The sequence below is a fragment of the Alexandromys fortis genome, unplaced genomic scaffold (assembly GCF_014885135.2).
Source record: "Alexandromys fortis isolate MF-2015 unplaced genomic scaffold, M_Fortis_MF-2015_v1.1 scaffold_174, whole genome shotgun sequence".
Classification (NCBI taxonomy): Eukaryota; Metazoa; Chordata; class Mammalia; order Rodentia; family Cricetidae; genus Alexandromys; species Alexandromys fortis.
Window position 1 is genome coordinate 2,217,143 of NW_026068063.1, and position 20,046 is coordinate 2,237,188.

At 46.4% G+C, this 20,046-nt stretch overlaps 1 protein-coding gene across 1 annotated transcript; it reads right to left on the bottom strand.

The window, feature by feature from the left end:
- Positions 1 to 769: 769 nt before the first annotated feature.
- Positions 770 to 19,208, bottom strand: Mettl2a (methyltransferase 2A, tRNA N3-cytidine). Its single transcript, XM_050120448.1, has 9 exons — positions 19,078 to 19,208; positions 18,805 to 18,896; positions 16,616 to 16,965; positions 15,455 to 15,504; positions 13,312 to 13,372; positions 12,485 to 12,624; positions 9,838 to 9,944; positions 6,285 to 6,350; positions 770 to 4,728 (listed from the first exon to the last, which is right to left on the bottom strand). Exons 1-9 carry the CDS (start codon positions 19,185 to 19,187, stop codon positions 4,547 to 4,549), a joined length of 1,158 nt encoding a protein of 385 aa, XP_049976405.1. The 5' UTR covers positions 19,188 to 19,208; the 3' UTR covers positions 770 to 4,546.
- Positions 19,209 to 20,046: the final 838 nt, after the last annotated feature.

The window sequence follows — 20,046 nt, forward strand, 5'->3', positions numbered from 1 at the left end:
GGAAGAAAGAAGCTCTCTTCTCTCTCCATTTTAAAATGCAGGTGATGGAGCCAAGCCAAGGCAATGTTAGCAAGGGAGTGGAGAGGAGGTAGGGGTGGGAACCAGGAGAGCAAGGACGGCAGGGAATGACCAGCGAAGGTTGAGTGTGGGTGACAGAAGACAACTCAGCAGACAAAGTCTGAAACCCTACACACGCATAGAAACAGGCGCTGGGGCACAGCATGTAGCAGTCCTAGCGCTGGGCTTGGAGCTGCCAGGAGGGCCCCTAGGGCCTGTCAGCCAGCTAGTCTAGCCGAAATGGCAAGCCACAGGTTTAAAGAGAAACTGTCTATAAAAAAATGTGGAAGGTGATGATAAAGACGCCAACCTCTGGCTTCCACACGTATGTGTACAAATATGCGCAGCACACACTCGGCATCTATTAGAATGATTCAGCTAAACACCTATCGACAGCCAGAGACCATGGGAAACATGTATGAGCAGACATGTAAAGGAACACGCCTACACAATACTTAGTGATAACCTGAGAACTTGTCTGGAGGTTCCGGCAGGAGACAGAAGACCAGTCCTCCTCTATTTGGGGAAGGTTGTTCTCTTTGACGGTGAAGGAGGAAGGGGACACCTGCTTAGCTGGCTAGATTAGCCCAGAACACCCTGGTGGTCAATAGGGTGGCAGATGGCACAGCCAGGCTTCCCTCACACCCTATTTAGACATAACAGCACAGGGACCTAAGAAAACCATTTCGATTAGGCAACATCACCAATAATGGAGATTTTTAAAATTACATTTATTTCTTTGGTGAGTACATCCAAGGGCACATACATGCCATACCGTACATCGGTTCTCTCCTTGCACATGTGGGTCCTAGGGACTAAACTCAGGTTGTCGGGCTTGGTGGAGTGCCTTAACCTGCTAAGCCCCAAGTACAGAGATATTAAAAAATACTTATGACCCAATACAATGCAACAGAACACACATTCACTTCCTTCCCAGGGTAACTGAACCAGCTCTGAAGGAAATAGCAGCAAAGTCGGCCTGCAATCTTACAATGCCAAGGTTACAGAAGCGACAACCGACAACCATTCCAGGCTGTAGGGAACATGCACAGTGATTACTTAGCTGCACACAGGAAGAGTTTTGTGTGCTGAGGACGTCAGAAAGGCGTGAATGGTCTAGAGGTGGCAGGAATGCCACCATGTGCTTCTCCCGAGAGATGTTTGTGGCAAAGGAGGTTTTCGGGTGGACAAATTATCCATTAAAATACACAGGGCTACAACAACTCCCTTGTGACCAGGCTCATATGCACTAGCACTGACTGTATCATCAGATCGCTTTTATCTGAGAGAGGGTCTAGGCTGCTCAGCTGGCTTCTGCACCACTCAGTAACCCAGGAAGCAATCCTCCTGCCTTAGCTTTTAGAGGGAGTTGCTGGAACGAGTCTGTGCTACCATGCCCAGTGTTCTTGCACTATCTTTCCTGCACGTTTGGAAGGATTTAATGCTCTCAGAGCAATATTCTCAGCCTAATCTTTTTTTTTTTTTTTTTGTAGACAGGGTTTTTCTGTGTAACTGCTATAGCTATTCTGGAACTTTCTCTGTAGACCAGGCTGACCTCAAACTCAGAGAGCTGCCTACCTCTGCCCCTTCAGTGCTGGGATTAAAGGTGTGCACCACCACCAGTAGGCTTTAATTTTTTTTTTTAAGTATAGAAAAGGATGGCCTTGATTTAATCCTCCTGCCTCAACTTCCCAAATGCTAGAATTAGAGGTGTGCACCACATTTAGCCTGTCTGATGTGGGATGTATTTCTGTATGTCTTGCTTTTATTGGTTGATGAATAAAGCTGCTTTGGCCTATGGCAGGGCGGAATACAGCTAGGCAGAAAAGCCAATCAGAGATACAGGGAGAAAGAAGGCGGAGTAGGGGAGATGTCAGAGCATTACCAGAAACCCATGGGGCACAAGGTGCTATACAGATTATTAGAAATGGGTTAATTATCATCCTGAAAACAAAATAGAAATGGGTTAATTTATATGTAGAGCTAGCCAGTAAGAAGCCTGACCCATCGGCCAATTATAATTAATATTAAGGCTCCAAATGAATATTTCATAAGCAGCTGCGGGTACTGGCAGGCGGGAGAGAAACCAGTCCAGGGGGCCAGAAGGGGCACAGACATCTCTAGCTACTCCTGCCTTTCAACCTTTCTGTTCCACCTTATGGAAAGTACCCCCATTTTCCAAACATTCAGATTCCTGAAAAAATGCCTGCCTTGCCATATTTTCTTGGGAAAAGACACAGCAGTGAGGCAATTATGGGGACATTTTAGTTTAAAATCTGAGAAGAAAATTCCCTGTTAAAATTACAAACATCCCAGCGATGCACACACAAGCAAAAGGGAAAATGCGAGCACTGAAGCCACAGGGATGACGACCACATCCAAGGGAAGGGAGATAGTACGAGGAAGCTGCTCTCAGCTGCTACTGAAGCAAGCATTTAAGGGCACAGTGAAAAGGAGACAATTTTGCTAAAAGCGAAGTATCTTTCATAATTCTTTAGGCCGCCTGTGTGGTGGTTTGAATGCATTTGGACCGCATCTCATCGGGAGTGGCACTATTAGGATGTATGGCCTTGTTGGAAGTGTGTCACCGTGGAGGTGGGTTTTGAGGTTTTCTATTTTCAGGATCCTGCCCAGCATCTCAGTTGACTTCCTAATGCCTGCAAGATGCAGGACTCTCAGCTACTACTCCAGCACCATTTCTGTCTGTATGCTACCCACCATGATGATGGGCTGGAACTCTGAAAGTATAAGTGAGCCACCCCAAATAATAGTTGCCACAGTCATGGTGTCTCTTCACAGCAATGGAAACCCTAACTAAGACAGTCTGGAAGGTGCAGCGCATAAATCCAAGGGATGCAAGCCTTCAAGGGCCTAGATGTAATTACTTACCAAGGTTATAGTATTTTTTTGAGACAGGGTCTTGCCACGTATTCCAGGCTGGCACTAAGGAGCTCTTCCTGCACCAACTCTCTGAGCGCTAGGAGTACTGGTGTGCACCACCACTTTGAATTCTAAGAAAAACCTTCTAAAACAGTTACTTCTCATGTTGTCTATTCCCTTATGATTCAGCAGAGACCCTTATATATCAACTACAGCCGTTCCAACAGACACTGGCGTTCCCAAAAACTTGTAATGCATTTTATAGTAACACAACTTTTGTGTGTGAATCTACAGTACTGTCCCATGGTGTGTGTCCTGAGATAGGATTTCACTAGGTAGCCTGGGTCTGCCTTGAACTAAAGGCAATTCTCGAGTCTCAGACTTCCAGGTTCTGGGATCAGCATTACAGGCAGCAGGGCCTGTGCAGGTAAACACGTGTTTTGCCAGTGAGACACATTCCCAAGCCTTCTGCGGCACAGTTTCACACTCCGGTCCAAGCTGCCTTGATCTTATGGGAACCCCTATGCAAGCTTTCCACCTTCGGGGTTACCGCTGCGAGCCATCACACTTGCCCGTCCTTGGTTTTATTCTTTTTTTTTTTTTTAATCCATTTTTATCCCAGGACTCAGGAGGCAGAGGCAGGCAGATCTCTGTGAGTTCAGGGTCAGTATGGTCTACAGAGTGAGTTTTAGGACAGGCTCCAAAGCTACAGAGAAACCCCGTCTCAAAAAACCGAAAAAAAAAAAAGGTAAATTTTATTTATTTTTATGTGCACTGGTGTTCGCATGAGTGTCAGTTCCCCTGGAACTGGAGTCACAGACAGTTGTGAGCTGCCAGCGTGCTGGGAATTGAATTCAGGTCTTCTGGAAGAGCAGCCAGTGTTCTTAACCATCAGGTCATCTCTCCAGTCCCTTGGTTTTTATTCTTATTTTTTTTTTGTGTGTGTGTGTGTGGTTATTCTTAACTCATAAAACACACATGCTAGCAAACACTTTTAACCTTAGCACTCAGGATCTAAAGTTCAAGGTCATTTTTGATTGCAGAGTGTAAAATGATGTAAAATTCTAGGTATTAAAATTCTGAGAGCCTAGGGCTAGAAAGATGGCTCAGAGGTTAACAGCTCTGGCTGCTCCTCCAGAGGACCTGAGTTCAATTCCCAGCAACTACATGGTGGCGCTCATCCATCTGTAGTGAGACCTGGTGCCCTCTACTGGCCTGCAGGCAAATGTGCAGACAGAACACTGTACATGGAATAATTTTTAAAAAATAAAATAAAATTGAGGGCTGGTGAGAAAGCTCATGGGTGTTTGCAGCCACGCCTGAGTTTGAACCCCAGGACCAACATAAAGGAGAGAACCGACGGCAGCAGCAGTCCTCTGAACCCCACACATTTGCCGCAGCATTGCCTCCACTAAACAACAGTAGTCAAAAGTGAACTTGAGAAAATATATATTAATGGACTTCACAAATAAAAACAATTGTCAATGTTACTAAAAAGCAGTTGTTCCCAGGTTCAAGGTTCCAAGCTCCTTGGATTCCCAGACTGTCCAACATCAAGTCGCCAAAATTTACAAATGTCTCCTTAGAAAAGCCCTGACACACGATGACGTCATGTGGTGTGGGGCACGGGCACCTCTCTGCTGACACCTGGCAGGAGAGGCTTGCTGTATTTGCACTGAATCCAGACTCGGTACATGGTCAGCTGTTTGCCTCGGTTCACCTGCAAGCGGCGATCCACCAGGTTCTGCACCTTTTCCAGACCCGCGGCGGTGAAGAGCGCATGCAGCTCATCTGTTTGGAGAGAGCAGATGTGCATGGTTTCCTCTGGGGAAAGGGGTTTGCTGATGGCTGTCCATGCTAACTGGAGCCCTGGGACAACCCATCAGTATGCTTTAAAGAGGCCCCGACAGCACTGGCTACTCACTCCAACAAGTTGGCAATGGCAGGTCAAGGTTTGGGTGCCAAGCCCAGGAGGAGGAGTTCTGAGGTGAACACTATAGGATGTGCTCTTAGTGTTCATGTATACGGGGGTGCATGTGCGTGTGGAGGTCAGAGGGCACCCTCGGATGCCATTCTCTAGGCCTCTCTAACCTGGAACTTACCAAGCAGGTTAGGTGACTTGTTAACAAGCTCCAGGGATCCCTGTCTCTCCTTTCCCAGTATTGGGATTGCGAGCACATGGCTCCATAACACTAGACCAGGTTGTTTTTTTTTTTAATTTTTTATCAGTTAATTTCTAGCCCGATTTTCGCTTCCCTTCCTTGTCTCCTCCCAGTTCCTCCCTATCAGTCCAGTTCTTAAAAAGTCCCTAAGGGCTCTACAAACAATGTAAAGTTACAAGAGAGACTGGAGAGATGGCTCAGTAGTTAAGAGCACTGGCTGCTCTTCTAGAAAACCCAAATTCAATTTCCGGCACCCAGATTATGCCTCAGAACCATCTGCAACTCTAGTTCCAGGGCCTCCAACACCCTCTTCTGGCCTCTGAGGACACCAGGCATGCATGTGGTGCACAGATACTCATGCAGGCAAAACAAACACATGAAATAAAAATAAATCTTAAAAAAAAAAAAGGTTATACAGCCAGGTAGTGGTGGTGCACACCTCCAATCCCAGTACTTGGGAGGCAGAAGCAGACAGATCTCTGTGAGTTCAAAGCCATCCTAGTCTACAAAGCAAGTTCCAGGAGAGCCAGGTACACAGAGAAACCCTGTCTCGAAAAACTAACCCCCACAAAAAAGTGAAAACAAAACCAAAGTTAAAGGACAAACAAAAGTTACACACACACACACACACACACACACACACACACACACACGGGTGAAGGAAGCCTGTAACATCAGTAGTTGGTAAGGGGATTCAAGAGGACTGGAAGTTCAGGCCAGCCTGGGTTACACAGGGAGACCTGTTTTCAAACAAAGCAATAACCTCCAAAACAAAAACTATATGCAAAAGTCGACAGATGTTTATGCCAGGACAATGTTTTAGGGGACAACTTTCAATGCTATGTAGACACAGATTCAAAGTATATGACCTGACAAAGGGCCCAAGGATATTTCTAACGTGCTGATGGAGGGTGAAGTCTGCGACGGGCAGACTACAGAGCAGGTCCCGGTCACCTGGAGCCAAAGGCACAGCTGTACTGAAGCACAGCCTGGCGCAGAGGGCAAGGCTGACCAGGCTAGAGACCTGCAAAAAGGGCAGGTTCCCACTCTGGAGAACACAACAGAAGTGAGGGAAAGTCAGCACAAGCCGGAGGGGCCTGGGGAAAGCGACAGCCCAGGACGGAGAAGGGGCAGTGCTGGCAAACCAACCACCTTTAGCACTAATAAAGAACAGCTTTGTCATACCTTGCGTGAAGAAGTAAACTCTGGTGCCATCACCTCTCACATAGAAATTTCCAGACAGACACTGACCTGCATTACATGACAAAACAGATATATTAATACACTTAAAAAAAAGAAAAGAAAAGAAAAGGATTTCTTATCTCAGGCTTGTGCCCGAATGAGAGTATACGCAGCAGACAGGAGCTGAGAGAGCCTGGGGTGTCAGACTCCCTGGAATTGTGAGTGACGGGAGGTTGTGAGATGTCTGATGTGGGTGCTGGGAACTAAACCCAGGCCCTATGCAAGAGCAGTAAGTGCTCTTATCGGCTGAGACCTCTTCAGTCTCTAAAGCGCTTTGAATCTCAACGCTTAGCAATATACAACAGGCTAAGTGCGGTGGTTCGTGCTTAGAACTGAAGTACTTAGGAGGCTCAGGCAGGACGACTGGCAGAGTCCCAGGCCACCTCAACTCCCAGCACCTTCCTGCCAGCAACAGGCATTGAGAAAGCAGAGGTGCATTCTGGTGACACATGACACGCCACCGGAACTTGCAATTCCCTACAAAGGCACAGGGCTTCAGCAAAGAGCAGCACATGGGAAAAAACAAAATTCCGGATCACATAATAATGTGATTCCTAGCTGAGCTCTAGACTGCGCCACCGCAGCTGTCACCGCCACCACCACCACCACCCCAAGCTCGGCCTAGAAATCCTGTTACAAGAAAAACATCAATCAGTGTAACTGACTCTTGACTAAACTTGCCTGGGCTCTGCTCTTGTGTCCACAAACACACACTTGTGAGAACTGTTTTCACGTGGACAACCCTTCCCTTTTTTCTGCTGATCCCTTTAGTCTTACAACCTGCATGTAATTCCCTACACACTCCTTTTTCTTAAACTGAAGATTTATTTATTTATTATGTATACAATATTCTGCTTCCATGTAAGCCTGCAGGCCAGAAGAGGACACCAGATCTCATCACACATGATTGTGAGCCACCATATGGTTGCTGGGATTAAAGGTGTGCACCACTACCATCTGGCTGCAATCTGTATTTTTATCATAAATGGAGGTATCTAGCTCTTTCCTGGAACTGGGCTGCAACAGGTTTGAGAAGAATTATCCTTTTACTTTTACATCCTTGAACTCTTGTTTACTGGTTATTTAAATATGCTTTTCTGTGAACTGTTAGTGTTTTGGGTGGGTCATGTATATTTTCTTTATTGAGTTCAAAACAGCCCCCTGACAAACACAAATAAACTCACCTTTCTTTTCATTTTATGTTTTAAAAATTTAAAAATATTTATTTTTTTACTTATTATGCATGGGTGTTTTGCCTGCAGTGTGCCTGTGCAATGTGCATGTGGTGCCCCTGGAGACCAGAACTGGACATTACATCTCTGGGAACTGGAGTTACACATAGCTGTTAGTCACCACGTGGGTGCTGGGAATCAAACCTGGGTCCTCTGGAAGAACAGCCCATACATAACCACTGAACCAATTCTCCAGCCCCGTTTCAAGAATATATATTTATTTAAAAAAATATGTATTTATTTTATGTGCATGTGTGCACAAACCTGACTGTATGTATGGGAACCACATACATGCAGGACCTTGTGAGGACGAGAAGAGGGCATCTGGTCCCTTGGAACTGCCATGTGGGTACGGCTACAAGTCCTCTGCAAGAACAAGTGTTCTTTACTGCTAAGCCATCTCCCCAGCCCTTTTGTTTCTTAAGACATAATATCAATATATATACTGGACTGGAACTCAGTGTGTAGCTGAGGAGGGCTAGAACTTATGATCCCCATACTTCTGCCTCCCAAGTACTGAGATTACAAGCGCATAGAAACCTTCCCACCTGTTCCACATTTAAAATGATTTATAGCCGCATGGCGGTGGCGCATGCCTTTAATCCCAGAGGCAGGTGGAGCTCTGTGAATTCAAGGCCAGCCTGGTCTACAAGAGCTAGTTTCAGGACAGGCTCCAAAGCTACAAAGAAACCCTGCCTTGAAACTCCCCCCCCCCCCCGCCCCCCAAAAAAAGATTTATAAGACTGTAATTTCCAGATTAAACCAATCTCCTCATAATTTCTCTCTCTCTCTCTCTCTCTCTGACACAGTCTTTCTTTGTATAGCCCTGGCTATCCTGGAACTAATGCTGTAGACCTAGCTAACCTTGAACTCACAGAGATCTGCCTGCTAAGTGCTGGGATTAAAAGCTTGGACCACCACCACTCAGATTCTTAAACAAAAACTACCACTTTTCTGCCAGGTGGTGGTGATGTAAGCCTTTTTAATCCCATCACTCGGGAGGCAGAGGTAAGTGGATCCCTGTGTGTTCAAGGCCAGTAAGAAACCCTGTACCGAAAAATCAACCAACCAACCAAAGATACACATACCCTCAAACAAACAAAATACCCACCTTTCTATAGTATGTCTAATTTGACTGACAAACCCATTTTTTACTTAAGTGGCAAAATATCTTTGGAAAAATAAACTTTTTATTTGAGACAGGGTCCTGTAGCTGAGAACGACCTTGAACTACTGACCCTCCTTCCTCTACCACCTAAGTCCTGGGATGACAAGTATACACACCTGGCTTAATGTCATTTGAGGGATCAAAACCAGGGCTTTATGTATCTAAGTAGGCACTGGGCTGTCTAGTTTTATGTCAATTTGACACACGCTATACACATTTGACAGGAGGGAATGTCAACAGAGAAAACCCTCAGGATCAGGCTGTAAACTGGCTGTGGTGGTACACGCCTTTGATTGCAGGGATTTTCTTAATTAGTGATTGATGGGGGAGGGGCCAGCCCACTGTGGGTGGGGCCATCCTTGGACTTGTGGTCCTGGGTTCTATTAGAAAGCAGCACCTGCCTTGGCCCCTGCATCAGCTCAGCCTCCTGGTTTCTGCCCTGAGTGCCCTGATGAACAGCAATGCTGAAGTGTTTGTGTTTAGCCCAGTAATCAAAACCCTATCTAAGACAGCACCCAACCAAATGAGCTACTATGCCTTAGCCCCAAATTATCTTTATATACATACACTTATACTCTTGTACAGAATATGGTACCGTGTAGTCCTGGCTGACTTGGAACTTACTAAATAAACCATCAGGCTGGACTTGAATGCAGAGGATCTTCCTGCCAATACCTCCTGAGTGCTCAGCCACCATACCTAGTCATATGTATATACTGATTGGTTTTTGGAGACAGGGTTTCTCTGTGTAACAGCTCTGGCTGCCCTGGAACTTGCTTTGTAGACCAGCCTGGCCTCGAACTCACAGAGATCCACCTGCCTCTGCCTCCTTAGTGTTGGGATTAAAGGCATTTGTCATCACTGCCCAGCATTTTTACCTATTTTTAAGAAGTTTACTTCTGTGTATTTTGCTTACATGTATGTCTCTGCATCACATGCATGCCTGGTGTCTGCTGAGGACAGAAGAGAGCATCAGATCCCTTGGAACTGGAGTTAGTTGAGACATGCCATGGGGTGCTAAGAATTGAATCTGAGATTTCTCAAAGAACAGCCAGTGCTCTCAACCCCTGACCCAGCTCTCCAGATCCCCACGTACCTTTTTTAAATCGAAGCTGAGCCATGTCATAGCGGCCATAGTCTCGAAGAAGCATCACCCCTCCAGGCTTCAGGAGCCTGCTGAGCCTGCTGATAGCCTTCTGCATCCTGCAGGGTGGAGGGAGTGAAGTGTAAGTCCCCTAGGGATCCCCCTCCTGTAGCACAAACCCCAAACCAACACACTTCCTAACTCTGACAGCACAAAAGCCAGTCCCTATGTGTCACTACTAAATGGGCTTACTTCCTCCTGGCCCTGCAATTCCCTCCCCCCGACATGTGCTCCTGCAGCTCTCTGGGAGCCCGACCATATCGCGTAGGGAATACCCATGACTCATCTGTCTCAAACTCTTATCAACCGCCTCTTCCTGTTACATGAAAAACTCCCCTTTAGAGTTTAAAGTTGCTGGTGTGATGATGCATGCTTGCAATCTCAGCTCTTGGGAGGCTGAGGCAGGAGGACCGATTCAGAGGACAGCTCAGGCCACTTAGTAAGACCTGCTTTAGAAAATGTCCTAAAAACTATACATACAGAAAGCCTTCCAACTGCCATGGTGCTGTAAGGAGCCAGCAAATGAGCGCTGTGGGAGGGCTTCTCATTTGTTACTGTGCTTCTCCTCAGGGGCCTCTTCTCTGAAGTGCTAGGTGGCAGATACTCAGAAGGGTGGCACCTGTAGGTCACCAGGAAGCATGTGTGGGTGCTCTGGAAGGACAGAGGGGTTCTGTCCCCTTCCTCCTCCTCTCTTCTTACCCCGACCATGGGATGGGAGATTTTTCATTGGTGATGTTGTGCCACCTTGCTGAGGGCCTGAAAGTCCACCAACCTCCAAAACAGAAGCCAAAAGAAGCTTCTTCTCTTTATTGTTTACTATTGATTTTATTGACCTCTACATTTTTCTCTGTTCCCCTCCCTGCTTCTCCCCTTTCCCCTTCAACCTTCTCCCAAGGTCCCCATGCTCCCAATTTACTCAGGAGATCTTGTTTTTGAAGACAGGTTTTCTGTGTAGCCCTGGCTGTCCTGGAACTCACTCTATAGAATAGGCTGGTCTCTAACTCACAGAGATCAGCCTGCCTCTGCCTCACAAGAGCTGGGATTAGGGTGTGCACCATCATAGCTGGGCCTTCTTTTATAAATATGTGGAAAGCTCACCTCACATCTCCAGAAGCCCAGCGCAGGATTAAGCATTTACAGCAACTGAAGCACATCACTATATGAACATTTCAAAGGCTCATCCTGCTCCTGTGAGCCAGAGAACTTTACTGCTAACCTAGAGGAAAACTGGGCTAGCTCAGGCAACGTCAAAGCGTCTCTGCTGTCAGTCAACGGTGCCCCCATCACAGCCATCATCTTTATAACCTACCGTTGACACAGGGTCACTGGCTGCCTGATGCACAGGTTGTTTGTTTTAGACTTGGGCTCTTGCTATGTTGCCGGGGTAGCCTCTGAACTCCAGGGCTAACTCCTGCCTCAGCCTCCTATATCATCACCCAGACCATAGGCACAGGTTGCTGTGCTCCGTTCTTTTGTTTTCTTGGTTTCTCGTTCTTTTTGTTTTCTTGAACCTAGGCTGTGCATGGGAAGAACAGACTCGACCACTGAACACACATCCTCAGGACCCATGTTAAACATGTGCTTTGTACCGAACGGTACCACCAGTTACCTGCACATGGATTTACAAAGATGCATTACATTCATTTCCTGTTGCCCCCCCAGCATGTGTGCGCATGAGCACATATCACACGTAGAAATCAGAGAAGAATGTGGGATAGTCAGGTCTCTCCTTCCACTGAGCCCTGGGGACTGAACTCAAGTTGGTGGCAAGTTTCTTTACCTGCTGAGCCATCTTTACTGACTCTACATGAAGTTTTAAAATAGTATTTTCAAAAAAACAAAAATTCATTCTTTTATGTACATAGATATTTACATGTATGTACACCTTCTATATACAGCGCCCATGGAAGTCAAAAGTAGATGCTGTATCCTTGGACCTGGAGTTACAGATGGCTGTGAAGCACCGTGTGGGTTTAGGAAAGAAACTTGAGTTGTCTGCAGAGCAGCCAGTGCTCTTAACCACTGAGCCACCTTGCCAGAACCTTTAAAGGGTATCTTTCCAGTTCACTTTATGGAAAGCTGTATTTCAGCTTTCCTAAAAATGTAAGCACCAAAGCTGGGGAGTGGTGGCACATGATTTTAATTCCAGTACTTGGGAGGCAGCGGCAGGCAGATCTCTGGGAGTTCGAGTCCAGCCTGGTCTACAGAGCAAGTTCCAGGACATCCGGGGCTACAAAGAGAAACCGTCTCAAAAAAGCAAAAGCCAAAAATCAAGAACAAAAAAAAGCAAGCATCAGAGAACACAGTAGTCTGTGTAAATGTAACAACTTTGTGTTATTTCAGCAGAGAAGCAACACGTGCTAAGTGGACCAAGTGGGAATCTGTCCACACACGACTCACAGACTTAGCTCAGCTGTGCAGGCAGCCCACAGCCAAGGCAGAGCAGGCAGAGCGTTAAAGGCTGAAACAGGAGGTGGATCAACACTACAGTTACATGGTCCTTATGTCTATCAGACATGAGATATTGTTTTTATTTAGGGCATAATAGGAGTTTGAGGTCTTCATTAAAGCTTTTTAGGCTAAGGGACCTAACACTTACTTGTCTGGAACGATAGCTGAGAGGACAAATATAAGGACGACGACATCAAGACTGCCCTCGGGCATTGGGTAACTTTGATCTTCATCGCACAGATCATGAACAAAGGCAAAACATCGAGAAGGATCATATTCTGAATTTGTCTGCAGGGGTGGAGAGACAAATGAGTCAGAAATGTGAACACAACACAGAGAGAAGCTGACCTTGCTTTAGACACCACTACTGTTGCTCCTGGCACAAGAATTGACTCCTAGTCACCACAACGAGGTTCTGGGGCACCCAGAGTGTGAGAGTCAGAATGAGTTAGGGTGCGCCTGCAATTCTAGCACTTGGGAGGTGGAGGTAGAAAGATCAAGATTTACACAGCAAGTTCAGGGTCATCATGAGGTACACGAGACCCTGTCTCAAAAAATAAAGGACAAAAATGTTTGGTGACAGGGCTGGACAGATGGTCCAGTTAAGAGCACAGCTTACTGCTATTGCAGAGGACCTGAGTTTGATTCCCACACTCACACCAGGCAGCTCATAACTGCCTGTATCTCCAGAGACTCCAATGCCTCTGATCCTGCTGACACTCCTAAGTACATATTCATACATACATACACACACACACATATAATTTATATATATAAAATTTAAAAAGTCTGCAGAGCTCTAGCTGCCCGAGTTTTAGCTAAGCACAGATCAGGCATCCTTCCCTGGCTCTGTGGTCTAGGTGCTTCACGAACTTTCTACACTTTCAGGCCACAGCCACCTAGCTAATGCTCTGAGTTTTAAGAGACCCCTTTCCCTTTCGTCAGTGGAGCTCACTGCAGGAGTCACTTACTTACCTTGACCAGTTCAATAGCAGTGGCAGAAAAATCACAACAGTAAACAAAGAGGTTTGGGTTGCTGAAATGGGCAGAAAAAAACCAACACAACAATTAGGATACAAACTGCATTATGTCTCTTCTCTATGTAGAGTAGCAAAGTCAAAGGACAAAGGATATCACTCATCCAAATCAACTGTACCTATCAGTCACAACATCTTGCATTCTGGCTACAATTCTATGACCCTTGTGTCCTTTTTTAGGTCACGTGGATATGGCTAATACCAAGTTTATCAAACCATCAGTAAGAAAGTAAGAAATCTTGTCACCTCTAAGCAAATATCACATCAACAAGTAGGTTCCAGTAATCTTACTTAAATGGCACAGCCACAATGGTTATAGGTGCTTGGTGCACCATCATGAAGATCAGGGCTCAGATCCCAGCACCCACATAATTCTGGAGAGGTTAAGACACACTCTCATTTGAATTACTGAGAATGTGAATGAGACATCAAGAACAAGAAAATCTCTTTCTATACTCAAAGTTCCAAGACTTGCATATTCTTTGTTAGCTTCTGGCAATAATCTTGGGCCTTTTGCTTCTGAGACAGGGTCTCTCAGTATCCCCGATTGGCCTTGAACTTGCTGTGCAGCCAAGGATGACCTTGAACTTATTGAACCTCCCTCTTCAGCCTCATGAGTACTGGGGTTACAGGTGTGTGCCACCAGGTTCAGTTTATGAACCCAGAGCTTCCTAAATGCTAGGCAAGCACTCCATCGGTTGAGTGACATCCATCGGCCAATAAAATGGCATAAGAAATTACATCTAATTATGTGTGTGTGTGTATGCACGGTCAGGCGATAACGTGAGGGGTCAGTTCTCTCCTTCCACTATGCTCTGGGAATTGAACCCACGTTGTTAGGCTTGGCAGCAGGCACTCCAGGGCCATCCTCCTGGTCCGGAACTTACTAGGTAAACCAGGTTGGCTCAGAGATCTGCTTGTCTCTGCTGCAATTAAATATTGTGAACGGAGGTGGCAAAACTATCTAGATGAAACTTTTGAGAAACAGTGGGTTTTTTAGAGTATCTGTGTTGTGTGCTATTTTGACTGTACTGACACTTCTGAGACTTGCCAAAAAAGCTAAACTTTGAATCAGGGAGCAGAGCCAGCATTTAACTGACCTAGAATTGGTCACAGAGAAGCCAACAATTTGGATAGAGAAGACACACATGAAGGAAAGGGCAGGACTAGAGTCTGAACTTCTCTTTTGGGTTCTGGGATGAGAGAAGAATCCTGTCTTTTTGCAGTATCTCTGGCCAAAAATCAAGGTCAGCTAGTTGCTACTCAATTTCTCTGAGCTAGCAGGTTTTCACCCCAGCCTTTGACTCCCAAATCTTATTGATAAGTAGAATGACAGAGACTTAATTTAAACCTCCCTAGGACCAGAGGCCCCACCTGGCCATAGCTTAAGTGGCAAGCAGGGCACCTTGAAATGTGGTAAGAAACACCACACACCCACACGCACACACACTTACACACTTTCCAGGCAAGGCTCCTAAACATCAGGGCTTTCAGATGCCATGATTAGAGAGTTCCAAAGGATTTAGTCCTCACCCTGTATGTCTCTTCATCTGGCTGTTCCCTGTTCCCTGAACCCTTACAATACCCCTGATAATGAACAGTAAAGCCAGCCAAACCTAGGAGGGCACTGTGGACTGTCCTGGCTCACAGCATATTGGAAGTGTGAGCCTGTGTTAGCAGCTAGAATCTGAAGTGGGGAACAATCTTGTAAGACTGAGCCTTTAACCTATGGGATTTGATGTTAACTCCAGGGCGACAGTATTGGAATGGAACCACAGGACACCTCGATTTCAGGTGCAGGTCTTGTTAGTTTGAAAAAAACCCCACATTCCTGGTGCCACAGTGCTGTGTGTGTGAGTGACCTCAGGCAGGAAGTGACAACCTAACACCTGCTCTGCACAGCCCACAGCTCACAGAACATCTTTTACACAGCAACTGGTGTTAAGTCTAATTTCACTAACGCTAAACTATGCCACCCTAAGAGGGTGGCTTAGCCATCCACACCCCAAACAACTCATGCTTCTAGGAGCAAACTCTCACTTTTCTTCTTTGCCGTCCTGTAAACCTGACAACATACTTACTTGTTAGTCTGTAGAATTGGGAAGACTGTGTTTCCTACACCACACCCAACCTGTAGACAGAAATGAACCATCAGTCCCAGAAGCTGTTAATTAACCCCCTTCCCTTCTTTTTAAAAGAGTCCAGACTGGTCTAAAACTTACAGTTTTTCTGCCTCAGTCTCCCAAGTACTGGGATTGTAGGCATTATCACACCCAGCTTTAAGAACTGTAGTCTAGTGACCAGAACTAAATAGGACCCATGGGCATTTCCTTATCACTCATGGACTATAACTAAAGAGGATAACAAAAGCCAAGAGCCTGGGCTCTCACTGGCTGAAGAAAGCTGGTGTGTAGGCAGAGGCTAGTTTTACATTCTGAGTACCAGCAGACGGCCGTGTAGATATACTATCTTCCTATACCTTTATTAGAAAAGTAGACTGAAGGGCCTCGGTGACCTCCGTGACAGGCAGAGACAACCTTGGGGGCAAGAAGGCTGTGCAGTTCAACACAACTAAATAGTTGGTGCTGCTTCAAACTCCGACCCTGAGAGGCTAAGCACCGCACAATGTGGTGGAAATGTTTCTGCTGACAACCCCACCGCACAACAATGCATACATGAATCTCTCTGAGGAACAAAGTAAGCTAAATAAAGATCCAACATGAGTACCCCGAAACTCTTCGTAAAATACACGCAACAACTTAGCCATTTTACATATACCACCTCAAAGGTTCTCACGCACAAGAGGCTCCCAATCCTCTAGATGGGACCTGGGTTGATAGAATATCTCACAGGCGGTAATAAGATTAGCTAAGGGGTAAAGAGCTTGTCTAATCTGTCTCAGGACTTGGGTTCAATTGCCAGCATTGCCACCCCCTTCAAGCCCCACGGCATTAAACTTAATTCCATGTTTTACCAGCTGTAGAATCAATTTCCAGTGAAGTTGGTAGACCTTATTTGTGAATTTCCCGTATAGTAGCCGCCTAGACCTAGTTTTTTTTTTTTTTTTTTTTAAAAAAAAAAGTAGAATGAAAGAGAGAGAAGGAACAGGGAGATGACCCAGGCTGTTTTGAGGATCAAATCTAGTGTCACCAGACAGGACACTCTGGCTTAGCCTTCTAGTCTTACCTTGTGTTTAAACGGGCCGTCTTTACTAATTCCATTATTAGGAAAATAAAAGTTACCTCAAGGATTCGGTAGGTGGTCGAGGACCCAGGAAATTCATCAGCACAGATTTCTAGGTGACTGAGCTCCCGAGTCACAGTCTCTTCCACAGGAGGCCCCTGAGTGTCACATCCACAGCTGGTCCAAGAACACCCGTGCCGCTCTGTAGTAAAGCCAAGGCCGTCCTCACCGCTTCTGTCTTTAGAGACCTCACTCTTCTCACTGTCCAGGGGTAAGTCCGTCAGGGGATTGTGACTGGGTGCCAGTTCAGGGAATTCGGTAAAAAGCCAGTGTCGATCCTTGAAAAATCCATTTTCATGAATTTTGTAGAAGTCATTCCAGTATTTATGGGCATTGACTTCATAATCAACTGTAAATATTATTTAAGAAAGAATTTTAAGAATCAGTCTCAAATATTTTATTTACATCTAATGTCAATTGTCCTGTTTCACCAAATGTCACTTTGTCCTAAAAATATCCTTTAAGACTCAGCCTTAGAACTGAATGCCTTCTCGGGTGTCGCCTTGCCGCCTAGCTATCATACATTAATGTCACCCGCTTTTCATCCCCAGGGCCCCCCAGCTTCTGCCAGAACTACCACACAGGGAGTTTAGCTGCCAGTCATTTTCCTTCTGCATCTTTCGATGGCCCTTAACTACAGGAAAATTGTAAAATTAAGCACACACACTACATAAAAATCTAATTAGTCTCAGTTGCAAGGTTCTCTTTGTCAGGCACAGACAGATCCTTTGGTATCTGTGGAATTATTTTCCCCAATATATCTTTAATGTACAACCTACATGTCTCAGGTTCTTTGACCTTTGTATAAATTCAATGACTGCCATCCATGTGGCTCTTCGGAAGGTATGTGCTTGCTTCTTTAGAATGTGGAGGCCAGGCACAAATCAAGATTATCAGTGAACAATAAAGATGGAAATATGGCTAAGAGGACACTAGGCAGTGCGCAACTTCCTTCCTGAAGTCAGAGTTTCGATGAGCTAGAGAGAGCAGCAAGTGTGGGTATAGTCTGCTTTTGGCCAACATGAAAACCCTGAATGAAAGAACAAAACTCTAAGAAATGGGATTCTGCCTCACTGCTTACCTCAAGGCAAAGCACTTAATGCCCTGTGGTCCAAGATTAATTTTTTTTTTGAAGACAAGATCACCCTATGTTGCCCAGGATGGCCTCCAATTCAGTGATCCTTCTGCCTCAGCCTCCCACGCAGCTGAGCCTATAGGGACGCATCACTGCACTTGGCTAACCGGTTCTTTAACTGTAAAAAGAGGATATTGGGCTACATGATTTTCAGAATCCCTCTCAAAGCTATGTTGCTTTATCTAGACTTTGTCAAACAATGCAGGGTGCCTGATTTGCAACCAGAATACATACAAATATATTTAGTTTTGAGGCAAGGTCTCACATAGCCCAGATCGGATTGGAACTCTAAGTAGCAAGGATGATCTTGACCCAACTGGTCCTCCTGCCTTGACCTTGCTTAGAGACAGCACCTCTACATCCTAGGAGGTACCCGCCTGGTCTGTAATGGGACCTTACTACTATACAGAAACGCCTTCGGTGCTTTTTACATTTCTAGTTTGACTTTCAAATGCCTCTTAGAAATAGGGTCGACCAGCTTTAGTTTTAGAGATATTTTGTAATGCAATTATTCTTGTCTTCAGAAAGGGCCTCTTTTTGACCACTCATTTTCCACCCTGCCACCCCCATCTTTCTTTGGTAGAACTCCTAAATCTCCAAACGTGTCACCTCTGGAACATATACATCATCCAATAATCCTCTCCTCCCACAGTATTTGCGAGCTGACCACACCAGTCTAGCTCTGACAGAAGCTCTCGAGGAGAACGTGAACTGCGGAAGCTACACTAAACTGAACGAACGACTGCATGGCTGTCATAGGTCAGCCACAGCAACATGACACTAGCCAACATGATCTAAAGCGGTGGCCACTAGAAAATAAAGCAAGAACGGCTCACCTCCGAAAACAAACTGCAAAGACGTAGAAAACTCAACCCCAAGAGTTCGCCAAGGTTTTGTTAGAAGGCTGCCCCTTTGTCTCCTAGCTCGTCCCCTCCTGGTCCCATTCTATGCCAATATCAAAGGATCCTGGTGGCTGCAGTTCTTTTGTCCTCTCCAGGAGATGCGCCCCGAACTGCCGGCTGAGAATACAAACGAGGAAAGAAACAAGCGCACCTTGCTTCTCCGGGCACACCCGCTGGGAACTGTTCTCCTGCACTTTCCTCTCCGCCGCCGCGGCCTGCGCCTCTGACCACTCCACATTGTCCCTGTGAAAACCAAACGAGCAGCTTAGGGTCCTCGTGTGCCGGCTGCGGGCAGGGAGAGTGGCTGTTCCTCCCCGGGAGGCGGGCACCTCGGCTGCCACCGCCGGTGAGGGGCCGGAGGGCTGGGCTTTCTCGAAGCCCTCCGGGGTGGCAAGGGCCGGGCCTCCGAAGGCAGGGCAGTTACCATGCATTGTAGTGGAAGACGCGCGCCGGGTCGCTCAGGAACCGGTTCCCGAACTGCCGTCTTTTCCCATCCTGGGTCTCCAGCACGCCTTCAGGGGAGGAGGCCGCCATGACACCGGAGTCGGAAGCGTCTGTTTTCCAAAGCTCCTGTACTTCCTGTGGGCCACACCCCTTCCGGAAGCAGCGGTGTCTGCGCGGGAAAAGCGGGCGGGAGGGCGGTTGGTCGTGTTGTTTGACGTGAGGCTCGCTGAGGACCTGGGGAGGCGGCGACCCGAGTTGTGGCGTTCTCAGGAGTCATCACTCCGTGGAGGCGGTGATGGGCGTGCAGGACCGGGAGCAAGTGAGAGGCCGCCCCCTTGAGCCCGGTTCAGGCTGGGCTGCAACCCCAGCAGGTCCCCCGTTTCCTTCCTGGAGAGCTTGGACTGAAGAGACCGTACCAGACCACCGGTGCTGACAGCCAGCAAGGCCACCGTCGGCCGCGAGGCAGCGCGTGCGTGCACAGTGGGTTCTGAGAGCTCGAAGCTTCCGAGTAAAATGACGTGGTCACGTTTAAAAGGGTTATAGCGACATGGCCACACCTTTTAGAAACAGCAGGTTTAACTGGTACAATAAAGATCGTAATGCATGCATACACATAGTTTGTAATATGTATATAATAGTCTGTTTTAATGTATAATGTACATTGACATTATACGTATCAATAGTTTTAATATGGTAGATCATGGCATATAGTCAATAAATGTACATTTTCAGCTTTATATTTTCTATTTAAATTTTTTCTCCCTTCACTTATGTGTGTGGGTGTTTTGCCTGCATGTATGTCTGCGCACCACGTGCACGCAATGACAGTGTGCTACGTGCGTGCAATGCCCGTGGAGGTCAGAAGAAGGCACTGGATCCCTTGGAACTGAGTCACAGATGCTTGTGAGCCACCATGTAGGTGCTGGGAATCAAAACCCAGGTCCTCTGG

Coding starts and splice junctions, on each gene's coding strand:
- Mettl2a (XM_050120448.1), bottom strand. CDS start 19,187: ATGGCGGCCTCCTCCCCTGAAGGCGTGCTGGAGACCCAGGATGGGAAA. Junction 18,897..19,077: donor GTCTTCCACTACAATGCATG/GTAACTGCCCTG, acceptor TGGTTTTCACAG/GGACAATGTGGAGTGGTCAG. Junction 13,373..15,454: donor CCAATTCTACAGACTAACAA/GTAAGTATGTTG, acceptor TGCCCATTTCAG/CAACCCAAACCTCTTTGTTT.